At 46.8% G+C, this 18,873-nt stretch overlaps 1 protein-coding gene across 2 annotated transcripts in view; it reads left to right on the plus strand.

The window, feature by feature from the left end:
• Positions 1-18,873, plus strand: part of ZNF541 (zinc finger protein 541) — a 53,204-nt gene that overhangs the window by 8,629 nt on the left and 25,702 nt on the right. The window contains exons 3-8 of one of the 2 annotated variants that reach the window (XM_037820441.1): positions 6,746-7,149; positions 11,057-11,300; positions 12,922-14,788; positions 16,462-16,520; positions 16,768-16,927; positions 17,211-17,384. In XM_037820441.1, the coding sequence (XP_037676369.1) occupies positions 6,843-7,149; positions 11,057-11,300; positions 12,922-14,788; positions 16,462-16,520; positions 16,768-16,927; positions 17,211-17,384 (2,811 nt within the window). In that variant the 5' untranslated portion in view covers positions 6,746-6,842. Of the gene's footprint in view, positions 1-6,745; positions 7,150-11,056; positions 11,301-12,921; positions 14,789-16,461; positions 16,521-16,767; positions 16,928-17,210; positions 17,385-18,873 lie in introns of those variants that run through there. The other variant, XM_037820442.1, reaches the window with a different exon arrangement.

Consider the following 18,873-nt stretch of genomic DNA (forward strand, 5'->3'; position numbering starts at 1 on the left):
GGCCATGGCATAATTCTAACTCTTCCTCTGCCCCAGGGCTGTCTTCCCGCTTTGCTTCTCCGTGTCTAACTCCCCACTTCGTGTAAGGACACCAGTGGTATTAGATTAGGACCTCAACAAATGATGTCTTCTTAAGACTTTACGGCCTTAAGACTGTAACTGTGTAACCAAATAAACTCCCTTTATAAAAGCCAATCCCTTTCTGGTATTTTGCATCCTGGCAGCATTAGCAAACTGGAACAGACTTGAACGTATCTTTTTGGGGGACAATTCAATCCGTAACAATTGCTATTGTCAGTAAGGCCACAGGGAGCATCCTTGTGTATTCCTGTGCCTTTATGTGCACATGACATCAACATGTGTTCCTGGGAGTGAAATTGCCAGGTCCAAAGGTCTGGGCGATTTGAATCTTGCTAGATACGTCCGATTGCAGCATATCCTGTATAAGGGTGCTGCTTCCCCAACCCCCTGCCAAGGGGATGTGTTATCAAACTTTGTGATCGTTGCCAGTGTGATAAGTGCACTTTTAATTTGCACTTTCATAGTTATGAGTCGAGTTGAGCACTTTTCAGTTAAAAGCTGTTTTTCCCCACTTCAAATGTCTGTTCATGTTTTTTATTTTTTCTTATAGTCTGATTTCTTAATGATTTGTGAGACTCCTTCATACATTAAAGAATTTAGTTCTTTGACATGTGTTGTAAATATTTTTCATAGTTTAAAAAATTGTATTATGTTTTTTCTTGTCATGCAAGTTTTTTTCTTTTATGTAGTGATATCTTTTTCTTATGTCTTTTTTAGCCTTCTGGACACTCCAGAATTATTTCTAAAATTATCCTCCCTTTTCTTATCTTCTCTTTTCTTGTAGCAATTGTATGTTGTCAGTTTTACTTTTAAATGTACTGATTTTGTAGGAAAAAATAAAAATTGATTTGCTGTAGCAACCCCTTATTCAGCTTTGGCATTTTGGCCAACATTTATTGTTGGTGCTGCTATTTATTGAACAGTGACTATGTCTCAGGCCCTGTGTTAAGTATTTTATATGCCTTCTCATTTATTTCTATATCATCTTGTGAATTGTTCTTTTCATTATTAGGTGGTGATCCTTTAGTCACTCATAATTTTTTGTTTGTTGATTTGTTTGGTTTTTCCTTAGCATTCTAGCTTGCCTTCTATTAATATTATTAACCAAGCTACCTTTTGATTGGTATTTGCCTGGCATATCTTTTTATATGTCTTTTCTTTCAACCTTTCCATGTTATTGTTTTGGTTATGTCTTCTGTAAATGGCATATAGCTAAATTTTGCTTTTTTTCTTCAGTCTAAGAAACTATTGTTTAACCAATCTGTTTACACTTATTGTGCAAACTTATTTCTACTTGCTTCTGCTATCATATATTTTTTATTTATCATTCTTTTTTTGTGTGTTTTTCTCCTTTACTGCTGTCCTTTAGAGATTAAATTTTCTTTATTCTTTTTTCATTTTGGGGGATCTTTAGGAATTTTAATATTCTGAAATAGTCAACACAAGTTGAGAGCATGGTAATAATAGAGCCCCTTATGCCCATTACTCAGTTTCAACAGTTGTAGCATCTTGCTGGTCTTGTTTCATCTAACCCTGGACTGTCTAATATGGTGGCTGTTTGCCACATGTGACTTTTGATCACTTGAAATGTGGCTGGTCCAAATTGATATGTGCTGTAAATGTAACATATACACCAGATTTCGAAGACTTGAGCATATTAAAAAGTAAGCAATGAATCATGGAAATACAGAATTTCTGGTGTAATCCAAATTTTGCCTGGATGATGTGAGCTGACAGGACCCACAGGCCCTGACCAGCCTGCTCTCCTTCAGGGTCTTTCCACCACCCAGTCCCTCAGGAGCTGCTGTATTTTCATACTCACTTCTTTCCTCACAGCCTTCCATAAATGTGTCATTTTTCTTTCTTCTTCCCGAGCTTGCCTCTTTCGCCTGCGTTTCTTCCTATCTCTCCACCTCACACATAGCTTGTCACTAAAAAGAGATTCACCTACAGTGTGACAAGTACGTCACACTGTGACAGGTTTTTGGTTGAGTCTGCAGCAAAGGTGTGTGGTCTGTAAGCCTGCTGGGAGTTACTCCTTTTTTCTCTTTTTCTTTGCTCCCAGCAACAGACCCAGGTTATTGGGACAGAGGGACCTCCTGTGCTGGGCAGCTGGTGTCGTTCTCGCTGGTCTATGCAGACAATGGGGGCAGGGTTCCAAGGTGAATATGGCCTCGTCAGGCCAGCCAGGTTCCCAAGCAGCCTGGGCAGCCTCCAAAAAAGGACAGCATCTGGTCTACAGAGTAACCTCTAGAAAAATTGTGTGTGAGCCATTTTGTGCTATTGTTTTTTAAAATAAGAAACAAGGTAATCATCCTAGATTCTGTCATTCCAAGGAAAAGAGAGGAAATTTCAGTTCCTCAGATGTTTTTAGAGTAACTAATCTGCCATTTACCTATAGAAGGAGGGTCCAAAGAAGACTTGACTCAGAGAATGTGCAGTAGGAAGGCCGGGATGTGCCCAGGCAGAGGCAGCCCTCCAGCAGTCATCGGCTGCACTGGGGTCCTGGGTGGAGTCGGTGTCACCCTCGGTGTGTGACAGCCACTCTGCCTCTGGGTTCCGAGCTCCATGTCTGTAGTGTAGCATCCCCTGTCCTCCACTTGTCCCCACAAAGCATGGAGAAAGAAGCTTCTGAAGAACTGTGGAATTAACTTGTTGCTGTCTGCTGTTTTAAGGAAGTGGGGGAATAACCTAGCAAAGGGTTCTGGTGTCTCATCCCTGGTTTCATCTAGGGAAGGGGCAGTTTAATTGAGAAATGCTTCACAGTTTAATCTATAAATTTTAGCAATTCACCTTCTTGCCCCCCACCCTCAGTGGTTGCTTTTTATGTTTTTTTTCTTTGCTGCTTCATCTCCTGTATCTTAACTCTTAAGTCCTTTCTCAAAGGGCAGCCCACACTTGGAGTGACTGGCACTCGTCTAGTCTGTGTCCCTCATCCGCTTCTTTTCTTTCCCATGCAAGCATCCTCATTGCTGTGCCTGTGATGAACCATGCCCCAACTGCAGCTCCTCTCTGCCCCCCATCCTGCCATCATTGCCACGCTGTCCCTGGATGAGTCTGGGTCTGCTGAAGCCACACAAATTCATCTCTGCCTGTACAGTTTAGAAATACATCCACTACACCTAATTCCGATGTGCATTTTCAAACGAAGAAAAAGATTTTCTTCTCAATTTGAAATTCAACAGAACAGTCCTGGATGCTGTTAAAAACATGTACCCTTCAGGTGTACCTGCCTTCGGAATGATAGTACTTCCTGTTTGAGAAAAGAAAATAAAAACAGAAAGGTCAAAAAAAAAAAAAAAAAAAAAAAAAAAGTAAGCAAAAGATCTATTAATAATATTACATATAGGAATTATATGAGATTACATATGGGAATTATAATCTTTCTTATTTTTCCTTTTTAAATGTGGCTAATAGAAAATTTTAATTATATATGTGGCTAGCATTATATTTCTATGGAATAGCACTGATCTAACCCCTTTCCTCTGGTTTTTTTTCCCACAATATTTTGGCAATTCTGGGTCCCTCCATATGAATCTTAGGATCAGCTTGTCACTTTGTGCAAAAAAGTCAGTTGAAATTTTGATGGGGGTTAGAATCTGTAAGTCAATTTTGGAAGTATTGCCATCTTAATATTGTCTTCCTGTTCATGAACATGGAATTTTAAAAAATTTTGTCTAGATCTTATTTAATTTATTTCAGCGTTTTGTGGTTTTCAGTTTACAAGTTTTACACTTCTTTTGTTAAAGTTATTCCCTTGTCACCGGGGGATTTTTTGGCCCCTAAAAAGCCCACACCAGAAATGCCATCTGCTGTGTTCAAGACTGCTGTGGAGTCAGAGATACAGAGACGGGCAGGGGTAGATTGCCACGCCACACAATTCTTCCAACAGGTGCCACTCACCTTCTTTATTAAGAGTTAACTTGGTGGCCATAAACCTGTGATTGTTTTACAGAGTTCTGTTGAAGTTGATTATTTCAGTTTTTCTGTGAGGGAATGGGCCCTTAGCCCTCCCTATTCTGCCATTTTTTCTGATGTCCATGGGATGCTTTTAAATTATTAATTCTGTCTTTTTACTTGTTACAGGTCTATTCAGATATTCTCTTTTTTTTTGGAGTCAGTTTTGGTAATTTGTGTCTTTCTAGGAATTTGTCTAGTTTATCTACGTTATCTAATTTCTTAACATGCAATTGTTTATAGTGCTTTAAATTCCTGTACAGTCATTAGTGATACCTCCTTTTCAATTCCTAATTTTAGTAATTTGAGTCTTCTCTTGCTCTTTTTTTTCCTGCAGTAATTTTAAGCAAATACTGCCCCCCCCCAAGGTTTTTTGGTAAATTCTATTGGTTTAGACATTATGCAGTTTATTTCTTTTCTTTGGGTACTCAGTTACATGTAGATTGTTTTAGTATATAAACTTAAAGTATGAAGCTAATCAACATTTCTTTCTTTGTTGTCAGACAATTCAAAACCGCTAGTAGTTCTTTGAGCCAGGTCTATGAAGTAAACTCTTAAGGGGTGTTCTGCTTTGCTAAAGCTGCCATTATGCAAAATACCAGAAATGGACTGGCTTTTATAAAGGGAGTTTATTTGGTTACAAAGTTACAGTCCTAAGGCCATAAAGTGTCCAAACTAAGGCATCAACAATAGGGGACCTTCACTGGAGAACAGCTGATGGGGTCTGGAAAACCTCTGTTAGCTGGAAAGGCACATGGCTGGCGTCTGCTCTGGATTTCTGGTTTCAACATGGCTTTCTGCCAGGACGTTTCTCTCTAGGCATCTGGGGATGTTCTCTTAGTTTCTCCCAGGCAAATTCTGGGCTCGCGAAAGTCTGCTTTCAGATGGCCTTCTCCAAAATGTCTCTCTCAGCTGCAGCACTGAGCTCCTTCTGCCTGAGCTCTTATAGGGCTCCAGTGATTTAATTAAGACCCATGCTGAATGGGTGGGGCCACACCTCCATGGAAATAATCTAGTCAGAGGTATCACCCACGGGTGGGTGAATTATATGTCCATGGAAACACTCAACCAAGAGGTCACACCCTAATCAGAAAGATTACTAAATCTGCCCCCACAAGATTGTATTAAAGAATATGGCCTTTTCTGGGGACATAATATAAACAAACCAGCACAGGTGGTGTCTGAAAAAGTCTACATTACTCCCTCCCTCTTGAATACTAGTTAGCCTGTGTCTTGGGTTCTGTGCTTACCTTCCCTTAGTCCACTGATGGCCGTGTTCCTTGTTTTTGGCTTTGTTTCTGTTGAGAAGTTTGCCATCAGCAATCACACCTTTGTAGCCTTTCTACGTCTTCTTTCTAGGAGCTTTTATGGGTTGCTCCTTGTCTTTGGTGTTCTGCAGTTCTGCTACTGCTATTCATGGAGGAGTGAATTCATTTTTATTTTTCCTGTTCTGGCCTTGGCATTCCTAGGCCATTATTAACCATTTATCCTGAAGGAATCCTATCTTCAGGTCTGGATTCATGTGTTTCTTCTATTCTGGAAATTCCCCCACCATTAACTTGTCAAGATACCATCTCTCCCACATTCTCTCTTCTTTCCTTTTGGGACCCCTATTAGACATATGCTAGACTTCTTTGTTTGCTTCTCCATTCATATTTTTTAACTTACATTCATTTGTTTCTTTTCAAAAACATTTCTTCCTTTTCCCTAGTGACCTGTTCTTTTCTTATACTTTCTATTACATCTTGTTCTTCTTTAATATTTTTAAAAAACACTGGTTGGTTGTCTCTCATTCTATTATTTGTAGTTCTTGGTGTGCTTCTCTCGCAGGTGTGCAGAGTTTTCCGTCTCTTTTACTTAGCTTTCCTGTGGACAGCATAGCTCTTCCAGGGCCCAGGTCTCTACTTCTGTGAGCTCAAGGCTCTGTTTCCTTTTCCCATGACTTTGTTATGACCCGAGGTCCCAGCCCCCAGGGTGGTGCTGGTCAGTACTAATATAATATATGCCATGTATGCAATTCATAATTTTCTAGTAGCCACTTTAAAAAAGTAAAAAGAAGTAAGTGAAATTGATTTTAATATTTTAGCCCACTCTATCTAAAATATTTTCATTTCAACAACCAATGTAAAATATTAAATTTACATTCCTTTGTTGTATTAAGTCTTCAGAATCCAGTGTGTATTTTACATACATGGCACATCTCAACTCGGCCCTGTCATGTTTTAAGTGCTTCCGAGCCACATGTGACTAGCGGCCACACTGGACTGTGCAGCTCGAGGCCCTAGAGCTGAGTCTGGTTTTCCCTTTGGGCCGACTTGAGCTTCCATCTCTGACTTTGAGTTTTTTCATTGTTGCTGGAACCTGGGCTTTTCCCTGTCTTTGGAGCTTGGCCATGTATTTAGAATTATCTTTGGTCATATTCCTGTTTGTTTATAGCTGGAGAAGGAGGTCAGTTCAATCTCCCGTGTTAGATGGAAGGCCTGTCACTTACTCTTCACAGCAGCCTTCCGACGGAAGTCCTCTTGTGCCCAGTTCACAGATGAGGAACTGGGGCCCACGGAGCTCAAGTGACTCACACCAGGTCACACAGGTGTTAAATGGCAGAGAACAGACCCCAATACAGACCTGTTTGAATCCCAAGTCCACGCTTTGTCCCCCACACGGTGTTGCCAGCTCATAACTTTGATTCCTCGTTGTTTGTTTTCAGGAACTAGATACCCGCAGGGCTGTCTTCTGCCTGTCTGCTTACACATCCTTGCTCATCCGAAGAGTGGCTCTTGGCCAAGACCTGGCGGCAGAGAGCCATGGACCAGTACAGCTTCGGGGACGAAGGTGCCCTTCCGTCCGAGATGCACCTCCCTTCGTTTTCAGAGAGCCAAGGGCTCAGCTGCAGCGACACCCTCAACCGGGACCTGGGTGCCAGCACGCAAGACCTGCTCTACGCTGGCCTGAGCAGCCTGGACCTGGAGCCCGGCCTCCCGACGCCCGATGTGCCCAGTGAGGCCCTGGAGGACAACTTGGACGCCCTGTCCCTGTACTCAGGGAAGGACAGTGATTCCATGAAGCTGCTGGAAGAATACGCAGACCCGGAATCCCAGGCTTCCCTACAAGGTGAGGCTGTGCACCCAGGTTGCAGGGCCTGGGGTGGGGGTGTTTGAAAGTTCTGTGGCCAGCTAGGGGTTGATTCTGCACAGATTGATTACAAAAAGGCTCCTCTTCCACAATGAGTACAGAACAGTCACTCTTTTCCCCCTTGGGAAGTGTCCCCGACTTCCCAGGTAAAGGGAAGTGAGCCCTGTTCCTAGGGAATAATGTTAAGATATTGGGTTGTTTGGGGACATCCTGATCTTCCACGTGGGGAGGCTTTGAAGTTGAGAAGGGTCTCTCCCATTCATTACCACATGTCGGGGACTCTCTCCGCTTTTCCAAAATGAACTGGGATCCCCTTCCTTCTGCTCCCTGGTGGTTTAATCTTCCCAGGCCTCACTGAGAAGTTGGGGGTGGGGGTGGGACAGCAATATCACCTGCTCTGCTTCTTCCCAGAGCAACAGCAGTGAGGACCGAAAGAAGAAACGACTGAGGGCACTGCACAGACTGTGCAGCACTGGGCAGATGTCGGCTATTTTTAACACTCGTTATATTGACTGTTAGTACATTGATTCATTTCAGAGCCTTTCTCTTCGGAAGGAGAGGAGCCTGGGGAGGACTAATGGACTCATTACTTGATTTGGTTAAGTCTCCTTTGGGTTTGCCTTGGGGCTTCCCTCAGAGGATCAATTTGTTTTTCGTATTTAACTGACTTCCTAGTTTCTGGGGTAAGTTGTCTAGATCCGTTGACTGAGCTAGATCTTTTCGATATTTAAACTTAATCCATCTGCAGTGCTAATGGTAATTGGAATAAGCAATTCAAGAGACATTCTGATGACTTGCTAAAAAGAAAACCTTCTGAGGGCCCCCACCACACACAAGACGTAGTTACGAGGTGACAGTCCTGTGGCACTGTTGGAACGATGGCGAAGTATGAAATCCTGGGCATGTGAGCATCGTGTAGGACATCTGCCATCGGCAGGCCCAGGGGTACAGGAGTTAGGCCTGGGCCAAGAAATTACAGTGCCGAAGTGGCATGCATGGTGCTTCTGGCAGGGCAGAAAAATAGCTTTCATCTTATCTTCACAGGGGTCTGTGCCCAGGCCCTAATTAATGTCACTTATCTAATTCAACCTTCTCTCTTTTTTTTTTTTTTTTTAATCTTCATTTTGTTGAGATACATTCACATACCACGCAGTCATACAAAACAAATCGTACTTTCGATTGTTTACAGTACTGTTACACAGTGGTACATTCATCACCCAAATCAATCCCTGACACCTTTATTAGCACACACACAAAAATAACAAGAATAATAATTAGAGTGAAAAAGAGCAATTGAAGTAAAAAAGAACACTAGGTACCTTTGTCTGTTTGTTTCCTTCCTCTATTTTTCTACTCATCCATCCATAAACTAGACAAAGTGGAGTGTGGTCCTTATGGCTTTCCCAATCCCATTGTCACCCCTCATAAGCTACATTTTTATACAACTGTCTTCGAGATTCATGGGTTCTGGGTTGTAGTTTGATAGTTTCAGGTATCCACCACCAGCTACCCCAATTCTTTAGAACCTAAAAAGGGTTGTCTAAAGTGTGCATAAGAGTGCCCACCAGAGTGACCTCTCGGCTCCTTTTGGAATCTCTCTGCCACTGAAGCTTATTTCATTTCCTTTCACATCCCCCTTTTGGTCAAGAAGATGTTCTCCGTCCCACGATGCCAGGTCTACATTCCTCCCCGGGAGTCATATTCCACTCAACCTTCTCTTATTTCTGTTTATAAACTTGAATTTTTTACCTTCTAGGAAGAAAGGAATTCATCAACCCTTCAATTTTTATCTCTTTATACTTCTCTAACTTAAATTCACATCCATAGAAATGCATATGCATGCATTAATCTTTTTTAATTACGGAAGTCATACATATTTATTAAAGAAAACTTGGAAAATAAAGGATATCAATAAACAAGAAGAAACCCCACCCTGGCTCCCACACGTGGATTTTTTTAAAACATGGTTGAAGTCAGTCAGTACGTACTGTTACAGAGGTTATTGAATGTGTAATTCTGTTTTAAGTTTTTAAAAAACTATTTGCTTTCAGACACAAAGACAGCCCATGCAGTTGTCATCACAGCCATTCCATTATATTGTTAGGCCAGATTCTTGCCTGCTAGACTGTGACGGTGTTTTGGTGAATGATTTTGAACCTAATGAGTTTTCTTTTGGATTACTTCTCTGAGCATATTCCCCAAAGTGGGTTTACCCAGGCAGAGCATGTGAACAGTTTTGGAACTCTTATTTCACCGTTTTCTAGGGAGATTAAGTGGCTTCCAGGGCCAGGAACTCAGTTTGCCTGTTTTTATCAGTGTCCTCACCTATTTTTTAAAGCAACATTTTTTAAAAAACTGGTGTAATAGTTGCCTTAATTAGCATTTTAAAGTGCCCTAGCAAGGCTGAGGACATCCCCCTAAGGTAGTACAGCTTCTCCTTATTTAAACCGCTGGTACCGTTAGGCCACTTGTCCACTCATCTCGGCCAGGCAAGTTAAGTGACAAATTGCCCAAGGCCAGGGGCGGAGCTGAGACAAGACTCCAGTTTCCAGTCCCGTTTCCCTCCTCCTGCGCCTGTCACGTTGCCTCTCACAGGCCGCAGAGAATCAGCATTTTGGGGTTCTTTAGTGCAACCCCCCCCCCCAAAGCCCTGGCCTTTGGATTCTTGAACCCCACCTGTGCTGCTTCCTAGACCAATGGTGACTTCTAAACTCGCCGTCTCATAAAACAGCCTGATCCACTTTCCTATCCAAGGGCAGAAAAATCTCTCATCGTTCATTCATCCAACAAACAGAGTCATCAAACGCCTGCGAGGGAGGGGGTTCCAGGAGCTGGGGTGCTCAGGGAGCTGGACAGCGTCCTCGCGGCCATGGGCCTTAGCCGTTCAGTGATCTGAAATGGGCCTCTTTTTTTTAAAAATAAATTTTATCTTTAGAGTAGTTTCAGGTTTACAGAAACTTCCCTTTAATCTTCTATTCACCAAGTCTAACAATCCCTCTTGGAGGAAGACGAGGCAATCTGCTGCTTTGCCCACATGCTGGCACTTCGATGTTTGACGCTCACTCTCTTCTCCACCAGAATATTCCCAGTTCCCTTGATAGTTCCTCAGATCATGTGATTCGATCATTTTACCCAAGGGATACTTTATTTAATGTATTAAAGAGTACATAGAGAACCCAGATAAACACAGAGGAAAATAAAAATTACCCATAATCTTAACAGTCAATCCTATTCTCTCAGTCTGTTTTCTGTTCAAACTTATGTTTCTGTTTTAAAAACTAGGACAGTTCGGTTTTGTAACATGCTGCTTGTTTCTCATTTGTTAGTATGGCATGGACATCCTTGCCTGCCGTCAGATGGTTTTCTCGTTTTATTTTAAATGCTGATGACATCCTCCATTTAAACCACAGTGCAGTCGCCTGCACGTCCTCCCTTCAGATACTAGGTTGTTTTTGACATTTCACCAGTAAAAAAAATGCTACAGTTAACATCCTTGCCGCCAAAATATTTGCACAAATTTACACTTAGGTTACATTAAAAAGCCCCAAAGTAGAATTGGCTGAGTGAAAGGATTTATACTTTTCCAAGATTCTGGATCATGTATTTCCAGGTTGCCCTTCTGGGGGTGCCAGTTGATGGTGTCATCAGGAGGCCCTGCCCTCCTGGGTGGCCTGTCCTGGCACTGAGGGTGGCACGGGGCCTGGGTGCTGCCCGCAGGTATGGCCTGGGCAGGCCCTTCCTCCCTCACTTGGCCCAGAGCCTTGGTCGGGAAGCAAGTAAAGCTGCTTGGAGCAAGCCTCCGAGGGCTCCGGAGTTGTAGAGTGCTGTAGACGTGCTCTTCGATTCCCCGAGATGTCTATAACCTATGCTTTCTCCCTCTGTTCAGACCTGGGGCTAGGTGCGCTTAAGGTGCCAAAGGAGGCTGACGAAGGAGGCAGGGCCACCTCTGGGAGTGCCAGGAGAGGAAAGCGGCAGCACAGTTCCCCTCAGAACCCCCTTCTGGATTGCAGCCTCTGTGGGAAGGTGTTCAGCAGCGCCAGTTCTCTTAGCAAGCACTACCTGACGCACAGCCAGGAAAGGAAGCACATCTGCAAGATCTGCAGCAAAGCCTTTAAGCGCCAGGACCACCTGTATGTTGGAGTCGCGTCAGGGAAACGTCTGCCCGGAGGCTTGGGGGGAGTGGACATGTCCCCGTGGTTTTCATTCCCCTCCACGCGGACCACCCAGTCCCTCTTCTCTCGGGTTCCCCTCTTCCTTACCCCCCAGACGGGTGTTCCTTGGGTGTAGACACTGGCTCCCTTCTCCCAGGCTGCCAGGAGGCCAGGGGCAGACTCGCCCCACCCCATCCAGGTCGCCCTGCCAAGCCCCCAGGTTCACACCGCGGAGGAAATCCCTGATGTGATTTGCTGAAGGGACGCTGGTGGCTAAAAAGCACGTCTTGGCTCATTTTTAGAGCAGTTTCGTCCTGGAGGAAATTTGACTAACCTTATAGAGAAACATTCTGGGCACCTGGCAGGTGTGTAGGGAAAATGGATCTAGAGCCCGGGATGGGTGTGTGTTGAGATGACACACAGGCCACGGGAGAGTCTGAGGTGCTGTTTCTAGGACATGACAATGGAGCTGTAACTCTTGCTTTTCTTTTTTAACTCAATTTTTTTAACGCTTCATTATCTCCTCCCCCTGATGTTTTAAAAGAAAGCCCGTTCTAAGTGTTAGGAACAAAATTCTCTGTTCTTAATGTCTTGGAAATGTTAGGTTTTTCTTGCAAGTGAGGGCAGGGAAGACAGACTTTCTTCAAACCCAGAGACTTGGAAGTGGGTATTGACAACCCCTTGCATTTCTCCGGTGCTCCTGACTGTCACAGAGGGCTTTGATTAACCCTTCTTTCATTTTATCCTCTTCCCTGCCCCTGTCCCAGGGAAAGGAAGCATTTTGCTCGTGTCACCAGTTGGTAACAGGGTAGGGGCTAGAACTTGGGTCCCCTAATTCCTTCTCTGTTGCTTCTCTCTGACGGAAGCCAAGGGTCAACCCTTGGGGAAAGGCTTGATTATTTATGGACCATTCCCCATGTGCCACATTTATAGGATTGCCTGTTGCAGGACTGCTGGGAGCCCAGAGGGCTGATCTAATCATTCATTTTATATTTATGATGTGTAAAAGTAGATACAAATGTTATACGAATACGTTTGTACCATTTGCATATGCAGAAATTTTAGGCACGTTTGACCGATTTCTGGAAAAGTTTTTATCGATTGGGCCTCTGTAAATTGACTTCCTTGCTGTGGAGGTCCGGGTCGCCCCTGGGTTAGCGTGGCCTCAGGTGTACTCTGCAGAACTCTAGCTCTAGGGGGGCTAATAGGGGCTATTTGAAAACATGGTTCTGGGGGCAAATACGTTTGGGAGACACTAAAAGTTAAACAGGGGCCCCTGTCTTAAAATTTGCTACAGTGCCTCTTGAACCTTCAAGGAGCAAATGGTGTTTTCAAAACTTATTTGTCAACTAAGCCCAAGTTCTCCAGGACCAACTCAGAGGGGCTGGCATTCCTTGGGAACACACTTTGGGAAACTCTGCCCTGGCTTCAGTGGACTCTTTTCAGATACAGGGTTTACTTAAAGGTGAGGGAGAGGGGCACCCCATCCAGATTGCCTTGATGGGAGCAGGGGGCACTTGGTCTTTCCTCGTGGGGGGCTGAGTGGTCTTGGGATGGCAGGGGGACCCCCTGCTGAGCCCCTCCCCGTGTCTGCCTGCAGGACCGGGCACATGCTCACCCACCAGAAGACCAAGCCCTTCGTGTGCATCGAGCAGGGCTGCAGCAAGAGCTACTGCGACTACCGCTCTCTGCGCCGACACTACGAGGTCCAGCACGGCCTGTGCATCCTGAAGGAGGCACCCCCAGAAGAGGAGTCCTGTGGGGACTCCCCCCACACCCAAGAGGCAGCCGGCCAGCCAGCCCCCAGTGGCCTGCGGGGCCTGGTGCCCCCCGAGGCCAGGTCCCCCGGCTCCCTGCTGCCCAACCGAGACCTCCTGCGCTGCATCGTCAGCAGCATCGTCCACCAGAAGATTCCTTCCCCCAGCCCAGCCCCAGGGGGTTCTCCAGACAGCGAGGGGAGGGCCACGGCCTGCCCCTGCCCAGCCTCTCTGGGCACTCCGTCCTGCACCCCAGTGGGCACCCCCGTGGCGCCGGGAGCCCTGGGTCTTGAGGTTCCAGAGGAGCTGCAGCCCCCCCGGAAAGAGCCAGCCCCTCCTGCCGACGTGTTCACAGCCGTCCACTCGAGGGCAGGAGAGAACGGGGCCCCAGACCCTGCAGAGTCGGAGCTGCCGGTCCTCCAGCTCCTGTCCACCCTGGAGGCCTGGCCCGATGGTGGGGCCCTGCCAGCCTGCCTGCCCCTGTTCCGAGGCCAGACCATCCCAGCCAGCTCCCAGCCATCGGGTCACAACTTCCAGTGGCTCCGGAATCTGCCAGGCTGCCCCAAGAGCAAAGGGAACAATGTGTTCGTCGTCCGCAAGCCCCCCGCAGGGTCCTCCCAGGAGGGCCCTGAGCCAGGCCCTGGGCCCAGCAGCACCTCCCTTGCTATGGAGCCCCCAGCCGGCTCGGGCACCAGCCTGGGGGATGTGCTGTCCTTCCCTCCTGCACTCCTTAAGGCACCCGGGGACGCCTCGAGTGACGCCAGATACGCCAGTGGGGAGGACGATACCTGGGCTTCCAAGAAGAGCAGGTTTGACGGTGACCCCTTCTTGTGGCAGAACCCTGGGGAGCCCGGCCTCCAGGACGTCCAGAAGTCAAGTGGGCTCCCGTCGGATGCCACACCACTCTTCCGCCAGCTCTTCCTGAAGTCGCAGGAGTCTGTGGTGAGCCACGAGCAGATGCAAGTGTTCCAGATGATCACCAAGTCCCAGCGCATCTTCTCCCATGCCCAGGTGGCAGCAGCCTCGCCTCAGCTCTCCAAGCCCGAGGGCAAGCAGGCTGCCCTGAAGCCGCTGCAGGGCCCATGGCTGCAGGAGCCCCCACCACTGGCCCCCATCGTTGACTCTCTCCACGCTGGCCCTGGAAGTGCAGAGCCAGAGGGGTCCCCAGCTCGCCGGAGAAAACCCACGCCCGTGTTTCCCAGAGAAGCCTCCCCTGGCAGCGCCCGACGAGACGCCAAGGGAGGGCAGAAAGCAGCCGCTGCTCCACGACCCCCCACCATGTCATCCCTGGATCACTCGGGTCACCCAGATGTCTCCTCTCTGACCAAGCAGCTGCGATCGGCAAAAGGGACCTTGGGCCTGGGGGACGTCTTCTCCCCCCCGTGCCCACGGCAGACCCAGTTAGGTGGGGATGAGCCCCCTGGGGCCCAGCTCCCGGGGAAGCAGGCCCAGGCTGAGAATGGCTTGGCTTCAGGGGTCACAAAAGGTGAAAAGGGCCCGGCCTGCTCCCGTGGGGGAGGCTACAGGCTCTTTTCTGGCAACCCCAGGGGCCAGCGTTTCTCTGGCTTCCGGAAGGAGAAGGTGAAGATGGATCTATGTTGTGCAGCCTCGCCGAGCCAGGTGGCCATGGCCTCCTTCTCGTCGGCCGGGCCTCCGGCGGACGCCCCCCGGGACGCCAAGTCTAAGCTGACGATTTTCAACAGAATCCAGGTACCCAGGGGCCTGACCAGCCACTGTCGGGAAAGGTTCATTTTTGCCTGTTTTAGCATTTATTAGTTGTCCAGGCATTTGATTTCATCTCAGTTAATTCTCAGAAGCAGTTTTACAGAGGATGAGGAGGGAATTAAGGCTCAGACTGATTGTGGCTCCCCACGCCCCAAAAAGGAAACAGAATGAGGACTTTGCAGAGTTGTCAGAAGCACTTTGTGTTTTTATGAAACTTGTTTCACCAGGCCTTCTATACTTGCTTTCTTTTTGCCTTCCGTTTCCCTTTGGATTTACTTCCTTAAATTCCTCAGAGGATGTAAGGTACGGACCTTCCCCCCAGCAGTATTCCTGCATGAATGGGACGGCGGCACTTTTCCTAGTCCTGGGCCACATGTCCGTGGAGTGTCATCGGGCTTCAACACCATTCAGCTCCTCTCCTTTGCATGCGGGTGGAGGCCCTGGGCTCTGGGAGGCGCGGGCGTCTTCTCTCGGTTGGCTTGGGGCTGAGTGTGCGCAGCCCATACCTTACAATTCAGCCATTCAAAGTGCACAGTTCACTGGTTTTCAGTATATTCACAGAGTTGGGCATCCATCACCACAATCAATTTTAGAACATTTTTATCACCCCCGAAAGAAACCCTATACCCCTTTACCATCACCCCCTTATCCCCCCAGGTCTCCAGTCCCTGGCAACCACTCATCTACTTTCTGTCTGTCTGGATTTGTCTATTCTGGACATTTCATAAATAGAGTCATTCAGTATGTGGTCCTTTGTGACCGGCTCCTTTCACTCAACATCATGGTTCTGAGGCCCCTCCGTGTCGTGGCATGGATCACAGCTTCCTTCCTCTTTATGGCTGGATAAGAATCCATTGCATGGGCACACCACATTTTGTTGATCCATTCATCAGTTGATGGACATTTGGGTTGTTTCCACCTTTGGCTCTTATGAATAATGAACATTCATGTACAAATTTTTGTGTGGATGTATGTTTTTATTTCCCTTGGGAACACGGCTATGCGTAAAATTGCTGGATCATATGGTAACTCTGTGTTTAACCCTTTGAGGAGCTTCCAGGCTGTTTTCTAAAGCAGCTGCCCCACCAGCAGTGCATGAGGGTTCCAATTTCTCTACATCCTCACTGATGCTTGTTAATCATCAGGTTTTTTTTGATTATGGCCATCCTAGTAAGCATGTGAAGTGGCATCATAGTGGTTTCTGTTTGCATTTCCCTAATGACTAACAGTGTTGAGCGTCTTTTTATATGCTTATTGGCCTTTTGTATATCTTCTTTAGAGAAATGTCTATTTAGCTCCTTTGCCCATTTTTAAATTTGGTTATTTGTCTTTTTATTATTGACCTGTAAGTGTTCTTTATATATTTAAGATACAGGTCTCTTTCAGACATATGATTTGCAAATATTTTTCCCCATTCTGTGCGTTGTCTTTTCACTTTCTTGATGGTGTCGTTTGAAACCCAAAATTTTTAATTTTGACCATGTCCAGTTTTTCTCTTTTTCCTTTTGTGGTGCTTTGGTATCATATGGAGGAAACCATTGCCTAATTCAAGGTCACGAAGACTTACTCTTATGTTTCCTTCTAAGGGTTTTGTAGTTTTAGCTCTTACATGTCTCTTCGTTTCTGATATGTTGGCTCAGATGTCTTTTCATCATCAGGGTGGAAATATCTACAGACTCCCGCATCCCATGAAGGATGAGAACATGGCAGGTGGATGGTGAGTCAGCGTGCCCACCACGGGCTCCTCCTCCGTCTGGGATCCGCTGTGGCTTCTGTGGGTTGGTCCTAGGGGAGTGACTCTGGATGCTTTCGGTTCTGAGGAGACTGACCTCAGAGCCATGGAAAAGTGGGGTGTAGCTTCCATTCCTTAGGGTTTGTCAAGGGCTGCCAGGTGATCAGACTCATAGGAAGAGAAGTGTCCAGGGACCAAGCCCCAGTCCCCCTCCTTCCATGTCTCCCTACAGTAGCCAGCAAAATGGGGGTGCTGCAGACTGGACGGAGCCGAGGAACACATACATCTGCAAGAATTGCAGCCAGATGTTTTATACCGAGAAAGGGCTGAGCAGCCACATGTGTTTCCACAGCGACCAGTGGCCGTCACCTCGAGGGAAGCAGGAGCAGCAGGTGAAGGGGCACAAGCGGCAGGTTCTGTGGTGACAGGGTTTCTGACTGGCTTTGGGTGAGCAAATGACAGGGAGTTGTTTATCTCAGGATGGAGATGTTGTCCTGGGAGATGCTTGGACAGGGGACCAGGAGTCCAGGCTGGCCTGCTTGTGGGGGCCGGCGGTCCCTGAGACTGGCAGCAGCCCCCGCTCGGTCCTTGCCCCCAGCCTGACTACCCAGAGGTCAGTGACAGCTTCGCTAGTTGTCTTCTTCTCTTAAAGAGCCATCTGTTCCCCGTGTTTAGGTGTTTGGCACGGACTTTTGCAAGCCCCTGAGACAGGTGCTGAGGCCAGAGGGGGATGGACAGAGTCCCCCGGGAGCCAAGAAGCCCCTGGGCAACACGGCAGCAGCCCCTTTGTTGGTCCCCATGTCGGTCCCGGTGGCTCCCGTGAACCGGCTCCCAGGGAGCACGGCCAAGGTGGGTGTTGAGGCCCCTCGTGCTGCTTCCTTCCCACGGCTTTCTCCATCAGTGGGTGGAAGCTGTGGGAAAAATCCAGACCAAACACCAACAAAATCCTGACTCCAGAGGCGATGCGCTCGTTCATTCATTCATTCCTTCAGCATTCCCTCAGCAGTGAAGAGGGCAGGCCTGGGATGGGGGAGCCCGGGAGGCTCTGGAAGCCTGAGGGGATGACTGGCTTGGCTCGGGATACCAGGGAGGGCTTCCAGGAGGAGGGGGCGTCAGAGATGAGACGCTGAGCAGGAGGAGTGGGGCTGGCACTGAGGAGGGGAGGCTCTACTCGTCTCTTCAGCCCGCACTAGACATCTCACCTGGAGAAGCTCATGCTGGCTCGGATGGGGTGCGTGGACCTGAAGGTCACTGGGGTCAGTGTCGTGTTCCACTGTTTGTCTCATCAGAGCTGTTGTTTGTTTTTTTTGTTTTTTAAATCCAGTTTAATTGAGATGTATTCACATACCATACAGTCATCCATGGTGTACAATCAACTATTCACTGTACCATCATATAGTTGTGCATTCATCACACACTATTTTTGAACATTTTCCTTACGCCAGAAAGAATAAAAATAAGAATAAAAAATAAAAGTAGAAAATAACACCAAAATCATCTCCCCCATCCCACACACTATTTTTCATTTAGTTTTTTGCCCCCATTTTTCTACTCAGCCATCCATACACTGGATAAAGGGAGTGTGAGCCACAAGGTTTTCTGAATCACACTGTCACCCCTTGTAAGCTACATTGTTACACAATCATCTTCAAGAGTCCAGGCTACTAGGTTGGCATTTGATAGTTTCAGGTGTTTACGTCTAGCTATTACAATACATTAAAACCTAAAAAGGGTTATCTTTATAGTGCATAAGAATGTCCACCAGAATGACCTCTTGACTCCATTTGGAATCTCTCAGCCACTGAAACTATTTCATTTCATTTCACATCCCCCTTTTGGTAAAGAAGATGTTCTCAATCCCATAATGCCGGGTCCAGATTCATCCCCGGGAGTCATATCCTGCGTTGCCAGAGAGATTTCCACCCCTGGGAGTCGGGTCCCACATAGGGGAAGGGCAGTGAGATCACCTGCTGAGTTGGGTTAGCTGGAAAGAAAGAGAGAGAGGGCCACATCTGAGCAACAAAGAGGAACTCAGGGGGAGACTCCTGGCACAATTATAAGCAGGTTTAGCCTCTCCTTTGCAGTAATGAGCTTCATAAGGGCAAGCCCCAAGACAGAGGGCTTGGCATACCCAACCCAGTCCTCAATGTTTGTGAGAACATCGGCATGTTGTTTGTTTTTAATACAGTTTTTTTAATTAAGGAAGTTTTAGGTTTACAGAAAAATTGTGCAAAAAATTCAGAGTTCCCATATACCTTCACTATCATTAACACCTTTCATTATTGTGGTCTCTTTCTTACAACTGTCAAAAGAAGGTTATTCCAGTTGTACTGCTAAC

Source organism: Choloepus didactylus, chromosome 27 (genome assembly GCF_015220235.1).
Source record: "Choloepus didactylus isolate mChoDid1 chromosome 27, mChoDid1.pri, whole genome shotgun sequence".
Taxonomy (NCBI): Eukaryota; Metazoa; Chordata; class Mammalia; order Pilosa; family Megalonychidae; genus Choloepus; species Choloepus didactylus.